The sequence below is a fragment of the Cottoperca gobio genome, chromosome 9 (assembly GCF_900634415.1).
Source record: "Cottoperca gobio chromosome 9, fCotGob3.1, whole genome shotgun sequence".
Taxonomy (NCBI): Eukaryota; Metazoa; Chordata; class Actinopteri; order Perciformes; family Bovichtidae; genus Cottoperca; species Cottoperca gobio.
Genome location: NC_041363.1, coordinates 23,239,885 through 23,253,676, shown reverse-complemented (window position 1 = coordinate 23,253,676; position 13,792 = coordinate 23,239,885). Strand labels below are relative to the sequence as shown.

At 38.4% G+C, this 13,792-nt stretch overlaps 1 protein-coding gene across 3 annotated transcripts in view; it reads right to left on the bottom strand.

Annotated features, from left to right (window-relative positions):
- Positions 1-13,726, bottom strand: part of LOC115014172 (SEC14-like protein 2) — a 16,227-nt gene extending 2,501 nt beyond the window's left edge. The window contains exons 1-10 of one of the 3 annotated variants that reach the window (XM_029440860.1): positions 13,603-13,726; positions 11,862-12,101; positions 9,683-9,758; positions 5,781-5,824; positions 4,609-4,671; positions 3,776-3,964; positions 3,380-3,475; positions 3,222-3,282; positions 2,985-3,068; positions 2,777-2,883 (exon numbers count right to left, since the gene is read on the bottom strand). In XM_029440860.1, the coding sequence (XP_029296720.1) occupies positions 2,777-2,883; positions 2,985-3,068; positions 3,222-3,282; positions 3,380-3,475; positions 3,776-3,964; positions 4,609-4,671; positions 5,781-5,824; positions 9,683-9,758; positions 11,862-11,915 (774 nt within the window). In that variant the 5' untranslated portion in view covers positions 11,916-12,101; positions 13,603-13,726. Of the gene's footprint in view, positions 1-2,776; positions 2,884-2,984; positions 3,069-3,221; positions 3,283-3,379; positions 3,476-3,775; positions 3,965-4,608; positions 4,672-5,780; positions 5,825-9,682; positions 9,759-11,861; positions 12,150-13,182; positions 13,280-13,602 lie in introns of those variants that run through there. The other 2 variants (XM_029440862.1, XM_029440859.1) reach the window with 2 other exon arrangements.
- Positions 13,727-13,792: the final 66 nt, after the last annotated feature.

Below are 13,792 nucleotides of genomic sequence, written 5' to 3'. Positions count from 1 at the left end.
GTAACAGAACCGTTATTGGGAAACTGTCACCGACAAAAAGAAAAGATGCCGAAAGAAAGACCCTACTAAAAGAACAAAAACGCACACATTGTCATATAGTCTATTAGAGAGCTTTATCAGGCATCTCCTGATATTTGATTTGCATTAGATTTGCAAAGATTTGACTAAACCTAAAGGAGGAAAAGTGAGAAAAACCTCACATACAAGACGCATAAGGCTCAAAAGTTTTTAAGGAAGCAGATAACCACGATTATGTCTAAAGTTGTCTTTCCTGCTGCACAGATCACTGCAATTTAAAACAAACAGGATCCTCCTATTATATTGACAGCTCAGACAATGATTGCTAAAGACCGACAACATTGAGTCCTAAATATTCAGAAAAAAGCACAGGGAGACTTTACATACACTTTCTATGGTATAATTGTATTACCTCAGGCCCATAAATGATGCCCAATTTTTAAAGGAATATTTCATTTTGGGACCACCACTTCCAGTATTTGAGCTAAGCTAAGCTAGTTGTCTCCTGGCTTTAGCTTCACATTTACTGTACAGACATGAGAGTGGCGTGAATTTTCTCATCTTATTCTTGGCAAGAAAGTGAGTGACTGTTTTTCCCTAAATGTCGAACTATTCCTTTAGTAAGATAACTCGGTTCCTCTGACCTAACCAAAATAATACAGTACAACGTCAAGGACACACAAATAAAACAAAAAAACACTTTGAGGGCTGAGCATCTCAATTCCTTGAATCTTGAATGCAGCCAAAATGAATTGCTCTCTTCCTGTTCCTCATCTCTCCTGGCCCCAATTATTTATCTACAGAAACGGTGACAAACGCACGGTCAGTTTTCTCGTCTAGAGCGTTATCTATTAGTGCGACTACTCAAGCAGCTGTTCTCTGCACGTGTTGCTCCATACTACACTGCCAGGTTTGGCAGCATCTATTTGCCATTTCTACGCAGCGATGCAGCAGGGATGAAGTGGGAGTTTTTCTTTATTAGTTTAAGTAATTAATTTCTCAGCTACAATTTCCTGTGGATTGTCTGCAAATACAGGAACGTTTTCGCTGTTACATTCCACACAGCAAAACATCTGTTCAATGCAACCGAACGACCCACAAATTGCATCCTTTTTTATATTTGGTTATGTATGGCAGGGAGAAACTGTATTCAGCATGTGTGCAGCTGTAATGATTCCTTCTGCCGGTCCAGAATAGTCTGTGTAATGTAATTGACTTTCAGTGATCAAACTGGCCTATTCATGTGTAACACACAGCCACTGTTGACAGCGTTTTTATAGAAAACATCTCATCCACTGTGTTCAGTTTGGCCTGTTTGTAGCCTGAATGTGACGTTGCATTACCTGTAACATTTCATGTGCATAGCATGCATGCTAGCCAGACAAGCTGCCAAACTATATGAGAACAGGATGCCAACCACACTACACACAACTACAGGTCATGAAAACAGACCATACATAAATGTTTAAACTACTCCAAAGCAAACGCATTTCATTTACAGGAGGGCTGATCAGATGATGTTGGATTCAAGCTTACATGCATTGCAGGACGGTTGGTACTTCTGTCTGAGCAAAGTTGACACATATTCTTCAAAACAACTGTCTGCAGGACTGGGTAATAATTAGTGTACATTATATTGACACTTACATTTCTGTTGATTCCAGTAAAATTGTAATTTAAAATTGACAATGTGTTAATTGAAAGGTTACGTCTTAAGTAATGCATTAAACTGGGACATTGTTTATGACATTGAACATTAGTTTTATCCTTTCATGTGATTTTGCATGATGTTGCTATAACATATAACTATCAATACAGAAAAATGATCCTTATTTATATTGTGACATTGATTTCAACCACGTCAGTGCAAGAACATGTCTGTGAGCTGTGGCTATATCTGCTGACTGATGGCACTCAAAGAAAGGATTTTGCACAAATTAAAAATCCACTGGTGCAAGTGACACAAAATTATTTTGACGAACAACCCTTACACTAAACAAGATAACATCTACCGTCAGATCAGTTTGTGTAACAGCACTGTCTTTAATACTTTAGTTCATAAACGTCCATTCAGGTCACTTCCTGTAAAACTAAGGCAATATATCCTCATGAATGTGTCAATGAGCGCATATCCAAATATTAATAGTATTTAAAAATAATTAGGAAACATCTGCAACAGATACTTGTCTCCTCCGACATCACCAGCCCTCCCTTTACACCTCATTTCCACACAGTTTTGTTTTGTATCTATAATTTCGTATAGTACCGTATACGGAGTACGCCCCCTACTGTCCAACACAAGGAAATGCACCTTTTTACAGATGAATAGGAAAGCCACTGCAGAGATGGGAGAACATATATTTATATATTTTAGCAAAATAACATTACTCAAATTCACAATGTGTTAAACTAGCTGAACTTGTTTATTTTTAATCATACAATTACACAATTGTACTATCAACATAGTCAAGCAACTGAATTGAATGAAATAGCCTGTTAGCTATTTTGGTAATTATGCTAACTTCCTGTGGCATACAGTGCATACGGTCTGTCCGAAATCTGCTGCAAAAGTAAACATTTTGTACCAAATTCGGGACAAGTAAAATAAAGAATGAGGGGATCACGCAGGTTCCCATAGGAATGAATTAACTTCTGGTTAACTCTCCTACGTACACAGAGCTATGTGGAAATGAGGCGTGAGTACCAAAAGAACAGGACCCATGGGTATGCAGTTTGGGTTGCCCATTCACTGACTCACCCTGGTCCGACAGCGAGGATCTCCATCAGGATCCGTCAGTTTACCCCCATATACCACTGGCAGCTCCTCTGCATCAATGTACTTCAGTAAAACCTCCTGCCAGTTGGCTGTAGAAACAACAGCCATTTCATCAGAAAGGAGAAAGGGCGAAGTGTTTGATAAAATATTCTCTCTCTTAAATGAGATGCAGTAAAGTGTAGTGTCTCACCCCCGAGGATGTAGATCTTTTGTCTTGTGTTCTCACTCAGAAAGTGCTTGACGAGGTTGAAGGCCACAGGAAAGAGTTTGGGTGCTGAAGGAGAAAAAGTAAAAAGTGTTGACCAAAATATTAATCAGAAATAATCCCAACTCTGGCTCTGTAAAAGCGGGGCGAGATAAGAAAGACACAAACGAATGTAGAAATAACAAAACATTTTCATTATTAATGGAGGAAGGACAAATGTACCTTTAATGACAAACAGCCTTTTTAAGCCTTCTGGGTAGTTGCCTTCAAACATCTGGAGGATCTGGTGACACAGAGGAACATAAACTGTATTTGGAAACAGTGTGCTTCTCGTATTAGTTGTGTGTCTACACGGTGTGTGTGTGTGTGTGTCTCTATACCTCTCCATATGTTTCTATAGCAGGCTTCCATAAATGTCTCAGACCCAGACCTTCTACATCGTAGATCATGGTGATTGACTCCACTCTTCTTCCAAGCTGGTAACAGAAAGACAGCAACATTTAATCTGTGAAACTTTACAATAAAAATAAAAGCAAAAGCAGCTGTAGTTGCGGTTGGTAGAGGTTTTAGAGATTTTAGTTGGTGTTTTTTCTTGGCTAAATTAATAAATTACACATTTGTGACCTGAGAAGAGATGAGGAGTTCTGCTATATAGTGCCTTTTATTGGGTGTTTGGTAAAGGCAAATTTAACTCTAATTACCACTACTACACCTCAGCCAAAGACACATTTTAGTATCGAGTGTGATCAGCAGCGCTACGGTCGGTGGTCTCTTACCCTCTGCGACTGGAGGTCACATTCCTTATGCAGGACCTCACAGTCTCTGATCTTGGACTTGATGAAGTCTTGCTTGGAGGCAGACAGGAAGAGGCCTTTAGGATCCACAGGTCCGATGACATCGTACCAGATGGGACTGCCTTCACGGTCGTAACCACACATCCCTCCTGACAGATACTTCTCTATCACCTGCACACAGCAGTCATTTCAAATGGTTTCATCAGTCGTGTACTGGAATATTTGTAAAGAAACCAATTCATGGCGCATTTATTTTAGAAAACTATTCCTCAACGGAGCTCGAAAGGTTGCCAGATTTCCATTCGCAACCAGTTCTTGGACTTTTCAAATATAAAAAATAGGGACAGCAAACATCAAAACGTGGACCTAAAAATAAATACATTGTTAATATTTGTGGCATTAGTGATATTTAAACCAGAACCAGACAACGCTGCATATGTGGTGGTGTGTTTACTCGAGTGTGTGCGTCTGTGTTGAAGACAATGCCAATGCCAAAGCAAGTTGTGCAAGATGATAAAACTGACAAAGCACCAGATGAACCTGAACGAAAAACTAAAATTGAATTTCCTGGGGGGCAAAATATCCCGGCATCTTTGAGCTTGAAGGAAGATTATACTGCAAAGCATGTACCACATACACATGACATGGATACATGTAACATGTTCATTATAAGGATGACATAACTGCATAGTATTTAAATTACTCAAAATATAAGGAGACTAAAAATGGCAACCGTATTTTCAAAAGTTGACGTTGAGCCCTGGGTAAATAACTTAATGTACAGAAGGTTGTGGTTAATAATGTTTAGGCTTTACCTCTGGTGGACGCCAGTCGGTGAGTATTGTGTCTACTTTCATCTGTTTCCTGAACTCCAAATGCTGGAAGAAAAGATGGGTGCATGTTAAGTTCAGTAAACTATGAATGATGTATACAGTTGGTACATTAAAACGTAGTTGGTTTCTTCCTTGATGACAGAGAGGTTGTACAGTGGCAGATCTGCCTGAGCACAATGTGGTGATTTAAGTGGCTTAGGAGGTTTCAGACAGGAGGTAAACGTTGTCCCGTCAGCAGCAAGGGGATCAGTTATGTACCGGTGTACCTGTCAACACATGCTTACACCCTCTCGCACACCAACAAAGAGGTTTCAAATAGGAAAATTAGCTCATTATTTCTATGTTTATAGGTTTAGATTTAAGAAGTAACACATCATTTTAACTACTGGGGCAAGAAATAATAAAGATACCTGAACAAGGTGGTGTAGTTCAGGTGGAGTGTAAGGTTTATAAGGTTTGTTCAAAGATTAAAGCTACAGTTACACAGTAAACAAAAAGAATCTCTATTCCAAAATGTTAAGAGGCAGTTAACTGAAAACGTGTCTAACAAGAAGCCTCGGGCTAATTAATAAAAGTGACAATGTTACTGTCACTACTAGTTACTGCTAATGTTGGCTCTTTGGTATATTAGTGTTATTAAAACGTAGATGATGTGGGTATTTATTAGTGTTCACTTTCAAACGTATCAGTTTCCTCTCAAACATGTACAGTAAATTATGCCACTTATTTTAAGTTAAAGTTATTGTTTATAAGTGTTGTATGTTATAACTTTATCAAAACAATATGTCAGGGTTGTGCGTCTCAGTTTGATGTTGAGTTCTGCTGCCTCCTAGTGGACACAGATCTGTTAATGCAGCTTTAGGTGGCTGTGAATCGTATTCAGTCATCGTAGTTACTCATTCAATCCCTTTTTATTTAAATCGTATCTCCTCAGGCTGCTGTCGTGACTCAGTTTGCCACAGAGAACCATTATCACGCTGTTCCTCTGCAGCCACTCCTGCACACATGAGCTGTCTGTGCTGGCGCTAACTGCACTTTCACACGCAACACAAATTCGCCACTGAAAAAGAGCTTTTAATTCAGTACATAAGTGCAACACATGCAGGTACTTTAAAAAGTCCGGTCTTATTGAACAAGGAAGCTGAACATGTTACCTTTCGTAGCATGGCCTCGGACTTCTGGACATTGAAGTTTCTGGCTGAAAAAGAGAAAGGAGAGTGAAAAGGAGGCTGACAGGACATGATAAGTAGAAACATCCAAGATCCATAACTTATGTGATAACAGTGCATCTTTAAAGTGTTTTTAAAGAGCTTAAACAAGTCAATTACTAAATTACTCAGTCAGTAAAGTAGAATCACAGATTATAAACAGAACAGGGTTCAATGGAAACAGTTCTTTTGAAAGTGTCTCTATAATACCAACATGGTGCCATCACAGCGGGACACACTGTTAGGAAATACTAAAAATGTATTTAATAATCTCTTCAATTGTATAATTGTTATTGATACCATCTGGGAATTAACATCCAAAATGCCTCCTCTAACATTGAAACCACTGTGTCAGTATGACTGATCCAGAACAGTCTTAATACTTCATCTAAGGTGATTAGCTCTGCAGCTGACAGTGGAAAAGCACAACAGCGCTGTTCAAGTGAGGCTTACAACATACTCCGGCAGTGGATTATACTGTATCTAATGCTCCAGTCCGGCACCTTAACTAGGACATAGTGACTTACAATTACAAAAGAACAGAGCGGATTCTGGCAGATGACCAGGCTGTGTATTATTTTGAGTCAGTAATAAGTGTTATGTGTTATCACCTCATCTTGCTGGATATAACGGGGATTTTGCAAGTTGTAACTAGAATGAATGGCAGATGGAGAGCGCAGACCTCCACCAAGGACTAATGTTACATTCACACGCTCCTCGGATGGTCCCATTTCTCAAATTGAGTTCTGCCGATGATGGTGTGTTCATGTGCTTTAATTTGTTATGTGGAAATATCATGGATATCACGTTGATATCTGTTTCACAGTTCTTGTCAACTGAGGGGTGTTCACATGAATTTTCCCAGTCTGTTACAATTTTTTCCGATTGTTCAGACACAACATGAATACAGCTCAAATGCCCGATCTCACAATGTTAACGAAAGTAAAACATAATGCTTGTGTCCGCTCAGTGATACTGTCAACTTTATTTATATAGCCTAATATAACAAATCACAATTTGCCTCATGGGGCTTTACAATCTGTACAGCATACAACACACTCTGTCCTTAGACACTCAATTAGGATAAGGGAAAAGCTCCCCCCCCCCCCCCCCCCCCCCCAACAGAAGAGGGAACCCTGTCTTGGGACAGACAGATATACGTGGCACGATGTCGTGGGTACAGCATAAACCAACATAATAAAATTACAGTATAAAGTCCAAGTGCAGTTATCTGAAACGTTATCTTAAGTAACAACCCCAGCCAGCATATTATCTGATAACATTTAACGATATTGCCAAAATCTCACACACCATTCATCTAGGTTTAATAAAACTCGCAGGTCACATTGTGACCATGTTGTGGTTAAATCATCAGCCTGGCAGCGATAGGTTTTAAACTTTCAGATACATTTTATAACATGTAGACGATACAATACGTCTTGTTGTTACGTGAAAGATCTGAGGAAGGCATCATTCTTGGCTTGTAAGTTAAAAAGGAAAGAGAAAGAAGACAGCTAAAACAGCTCACATCCCTAAATGTCTATAGCCCTGGAGAGTATATAAGCTAAAGTCAAAGGAAGTAATTGCAACAACAAGTCATAAAATATGCATACGACCATGACTTTCAAAAACAACTGTCTTGTGACTGAAAGCGACTGACTTCAGTGGTTTTCATTAAAAGCTGCTGTTTGCAAAGGTCTGTTACACTGAACTCAGTGTGCTCCAGTACAGAATGAATTGGTGCCATTTACACCAGCTTAATACCCTTTTATCTCTTAAGGTAGAGCTCCTCAGAGATAAATACTGTGTACACCCAGCTGGAGTGAATCATCTGAGAGTTTAGAAAACCTTTGTTTAGTTAAGAAGAGGACGAGGATCCTTCATTGTCTTCTAAAAGACCGATCTTCTATCACATGATAGAAACTGGATCCATCATTGTAATATCCATTATTTCACCACATCAAGAGGAATATGAAACCTTTAAACAGGATTCAGGAACAGATTGAGCTACGCCCCGTTTACCTCAGGGCATATGTGTCATAGGTGAGATGGTTTATATATACGTAATTTCTGATTTCCACTGCCAGCCACCAGTTCACCTGCAATCTTTTTTTAAAAACGTTTTACATTTGCTGCAATTCTTTCACAAACAAAAAAAACAGAGCAACACTTCCAGCTGAGTCCAAGTACCTGTGTTTTACTGTGCATACACTGGTGGTGAATTCTACCTTTTTTAATTTCATTTTGAACCAAGCCCAATTCAGGCATTGATTTGGAACATTCTGAAAAGGTCACATGATGCCCTGGGAGCCTGAAAGACTTCTTGCTTTGCATGTGGTTCACAAAAGAAACTATTTATATACATATAATTAATAGTAGAAGTACAAGGAGCGCTTTTAGACAATGCAGAGTTGAACCTGGGCAAAAGAAATGTTCTGATCTAGATTATTAGAAGGTCAATCATTAGTGCTCACTGCGTGCCACCTCAGGCGTTTTGCTTTAAATCAATAAACTAGACTGAGCGATCCTCACACAGCCTGAATGGGAACCATCTTTACATTCATGTTGAAAGTGATATAACTTGAATCATTCAAACAGACACCTCATTGTCGGTGTTTGGAGCTGTGACGCTGACCTTCACGACTGCTATGATCGTTTAGTAAGACTTCATTAGACAGAACAATACGCCTCCACTGAACTCTTCTTATGAAACCATTTTGGAGGAATCCTTGGAGGAACTTAAACCCACAAGAGCAACAGCAGTGTCTCCTAGCAGAGCGGCTGTCTCCCATCGTAGCGCGTCTTTAATGCGATTAGCTCTGGATTAGCCTGCAACACAAGACTGCTTCACTTCTGTTGCAGAACTAATCAGAACAAGGCCTCCTTCAATCACTTGCTGCCCATTTCCTCCAGAGATGAACACATAAACTTAACCAGGACTCCTGCAGCGTTCATAGCAACATAAACTATTTATACCTGTTTCACGCTTCATACTGGCCAAAGTATGATGGAAAACCAGCAGGCACGGTGTGTCCTAGAGTTATTATGTTACATATTTATTAGTACTTCCCAGCGGTTTATACCGAAAATGACTACCAAGGAGGTCATGTTTTCAGTTGGTTTGTTGGTTGGTATAACGGAAAAACTGTTTGTCCGATTTTCATGACAGGGTGTAGCGTGGGCTAAGGAAGAACCCATTAAATGTTGGAGGATCTGAATCACAGGGCAGATACACAAATCATTTCCTCGGTTATGGAAACGGTCTGCGCTCTCCGATTGCCAAAGTTCCTGTTAATATATTTAATTAAACGAATGTAACCTGACCATGATAACCAGCAAAAAATAATAGATTAACCGATTAAAACTGATGAGATAAGCTACAGTACCGAGCAATAGTGTCAGTGTTAGCTGCAGGTCTGATGGTGCTGAATAAACTTCTGTAAAAAAATCAAATAATAATCCCCCGCTGCATGCACAATCCCACTTTTAGTTTATAGGTGATTAACGTCTCCTGCATAACTATGTCTTCCTGATTTGTTTTAACCGTTGCTCACCGGGAAGGCTTGGTTTTTAGCTCTGTGGTTTGAATTGTGAAAACCACGTGAGTATCTTTCTCAACCCCTGCAAACGGAGGGTTTACAATCTGTTGCACAATGTCCCTTTCATGTAATAAACCACTGCAGCTTCTGCTTCTTGCATAAGAACAACGACACCAACAGAATTTGCATTATAGGCAAATAATCACACATTTTACCATAAAGGAGAGGGATCATGGGAGAAGTTTTGCCTTTTCTGTGCAAGCTGTGGTCCGGTAAAAGCAACTGCTGCCTTTACGTTTCTCAACTCACCTCTGAGCCAGCGTAACAGGAAGTGGTCATGCTGTGCAGGAAGTTGAGGAAGTATGTCTTGTATCCTCTCTCGAAACTGTAGCCAGAGGAAGGAGAGAAGAAGAGACATATGATGGACACGTTTTTCATGTGAGCCGCAAAGAGGATTCGACACTAGGAAGAGACTTTCAGGGAAAGGTTTAACCTTATCCTTACAGTTGCTTTGACACTGAAAGTAAAAGTTATGTTCTTTGTTTGAAGCTTTTCACTCATTTCAGATTGGTATGTTTTTGTTTCCTAATGCTGCTGAAATGTGTGACTGTCATTAATTACTTTTTAGAAACTTTAATGTTTAATGTTGAGAAATGTTCAATGGATGCCTGTAAACATTTTTTGCATTGGGTATAAAAAGAGCCGAGACTACACTACATATTTACACTGCTTGTTTTGTTGGACCAACGGTCAAAACCTCAAAGATATTCAGTTTACTATAATACAAGACGAAGAAAAACAGAAAATATTCAAACTTGAGAAGCTGCAACCAGGGATTGTTTTTTGTCATGTTTGCTGAAACAAAAAACAAAAGAATGAAACCATGGGCCTTAATGTGCAGCTATAACAGCCTTCACTCTTCTGGTTTTAGACTTTCCACCAGATGTTGAACCTGCTGCAGTTATTTTCTCCCATTCAGACAAAGAACATTAGTGAGATGTTGTGCAGCAACTCAGTCATTTCAATTAATCCCAAAGTAGTTGGAGAGGGAAGAGGTCAGGACAAGTTCAGTCAAGTGCACACGGGCATCGTCATGTAAAAAAACAGGAAAGGGCCCAAACACCATTTTTTGTAATATAGTATTGGATTCCTCTTTTGTAAACATACAGATAACAGACTTCCCCTTAAATTAAACTAACTTTAGTGTCACGATGAATCACAGAAAACATACAACATATGAATCATGTGAAAAGAGTGATGTGCAAGTAAACTATAAACACAGGAACTATAAAATACAGGAACACATTTTCTAAAAGGACAGCCTCCAAAAAAGGTTTATAAAAGATGCAACTAATGATTTTACTTATGGCTAATAAAGCATTTAAAATGGCCTAACTTTCTGTATTGTAATGTGTTTCATTTATAGAACACTGAGACTGAGATGAGGCTGTATTTGTGTCTAACCAAAAAATTAATAAATACAATTAAATAAAGCACGCAAAGAGTATAACTGAAATGAAGTTGTATATAACACTGTCATTTGCTGCCTTAGTTTGGATTGATCGGTAATTGTAGAATCTTTTTATTACAATAATACAATTAAACGCTTAAACAAAATGATTCATTGCTTTGTCAACCACAGAAAAGTAATCAGCAGCAATTTTAAAAGTCGGTTAATCGCTTAAAAGATTTACTAAGTGAAAGTGCCAAAATATCAATGGTTCAAATCATTTGAGGAATTTCTTTTTACATCTTTGCGTTTTCGACTGTCTGTTAGAGATCATGAAAAATCAAAAGACTTCACGTGGAATTTTGGGAACTTTTGTGAATAAAAATGTGTTTTCCTCCTCACTTCTCAGTGGAAACTACGCTCCCTTTAACGAAGGGTTTATTATTTGTAACTTATTACTTAATAAATGGACATTAAAAATAATTGGTGACAGTTTAGAGCTGCAACAGTTATTCAATTAGTCAACTTAAATAATCTGCAATTATTTTGATAATTGAATAATCAGTCAATTTTAGTTCGAAATGTCAAACATTTGCTGGTTCCAGATATTCAAATGTGAGGATTTGATGATTTTCTTTGTCATCTTAGAAACTTAACATTTTTGGCGGTTTGGACTGTTGGTGGGAGGAAACAAGCTGTCGACATAGATTATTTTGGGCTATGGGAAATTTAAAGGGGCATTTTTTAAAACTATTTTCTGACTTTTTAAAATATTTCAATATTTTAATAATGGCGTATAACTGACCTATAAATCATTAGCAAATGATGCAGAATCAATTAATGTATTAATTACAGCTTAAAGTCATTATAAAGGGTGGTTTATTAGAAAAAGGTACCTAACCAGGCTGTTTATATAACAGCCATGTGGGGAGACCTGGAAAGAGTATTATGGTATGGAGATACTACAGTTTAAAGCATAATTTTTTAAATATATATAATAATTATTATTATTATCATTATTATTATAGCTAAACGTACCTGCTCCAGTGCTTCAGCCTGTTTAGGACTGAGGTCTCCGACTCTGCCGCTCATGTCTGCGACCAGAAGATGCAAGACAGATACTGACGGAGCTCCTTTAAAGTCAAATTAATAGACTGACGCACCGAAAGTTAAACGGCACCGTTTACCGTGACAGGCGGGTTTCTGTCTTAAACGCGTCCCCGTTGATGCTCAGTCGTCTCGCAGCTGCAGTGTGCTCCTATCCTCACTGTCAGCTGCCTGCAGGTGGAAAGAGACAGGGGATGAAAAAAATGTAAACACGACACTCACAACGCCAGTTAAAGATGTAGCCCAACCAGCTGACTCGGCCAAAGATAGGAGACATGACAGGAGCATTACTCGTATCAAGAAGGAGGGACCACAGAGAGGAGAAAGTCCCGCCCCCTCTCAAAGCTAGCATTTCCAATATTTTGGAAAAAACAACAACGGGGTATTGTGCAACTATTATAAACTACATGGGGATCTACTACTGTACTGAGATATGATCAGTCTGGGTCACTAGGTTTTTAAATAAAGGGCTAAGAGATGGTTGACATTATGTTTACTTTTCTTCAGTGATATAGGTATTGTTGTTTATGTCTGGATGTGGTTTTGATTGTGGTTTCTATAATGAGAAATAATAACAAAGTATAACTGAATGAAGGATAACACATGTATACATGAATGTCACACATATGCAGTAATATGCATAATATTACCAACACTCATATGAAAAATAATATTACATGTCTTTTCAACTCCAATAATTGTGAACAAAAGAAATAGCCTAGTCCGATGGCTACAATTACATGTATTTCCCTTTTGCACTAACACAGGATGTTAAATCACTTATAACAAGGGATTCGCAGATATATTACGACAGATATAAACTTCCTGTTATTTATGATTCGTGTTTTTACCACAGACGAACCGGCATAATGCTTTTATTTTGAAAGCCTACAGGCATCCTGTCACCAAATTAGCAAAACCTCAGTAGCAGTACAGATAACAGGAAAACACTAGCCACTTTGTATTTTAGTTCAACCATTAACACTTAACCCTATTAATACATTATTAACTGTAATAATAACAAACAGACAGACAACTAGGCAAAGCCTATCTGGATCTGCTGTACTGAGACTCACTCAACTACTGTGCATGAAACATACAGTCTGTGGCATTAAACCATGTAATTAGTGTAGCGGTCACATGGCGAGCACCTAAACTCCGTATTCTAATCCACATCCGCAAACACTTATCTATAACTGCGTCAACGCAAATAAATACAATACAACAACTAATACAGTGGATAAATACTCACTGTTTTTTATTCATGCACAGGTAACTTGTAAATGAATGTTATTGCACTGCACAATCGTAGTCCGTCACTTAACCAATAAACTGAAGCACAGTGCGCGACGTCATCACATTTTAGCACATTTGACGAACGTGTGGACAAACTATTGAGTGATCCATCTTCAATTACAGGCAGTAGACAATCTTTGATGTTAATCCGAAAATATCGCACATGCGCATACAACAAGAACTATTCAAAAATATATATTTTGCTTTGTTTGATTCAGCAATTTAGTTGTTCCCTTCGGGAACTACTGCTACTCTTTGAAATAGAATGTTTTTAATACTTTGCGCCATTATATTGTCACACTGCGCAGATGCAAAATGTAACAGGTACACCTTGCTTGATTTGTTTTATTAAAAAATATATATTATTAGAGCTCACCTGCACAAAATATCACACTATGACAGTGAAATTGAAATACTCATCGGGTTAATGGACGTGTAACACCACTCTGAAGGTTTCATACACCGTTCCATCTGTATTTATAGCGGGTCTGAACCGTGGCTTTGAATCGAACAAGGAAGTATGGGACGGTACTCTCTCAAATTACTACACTCTTCTCTGGTTGTAG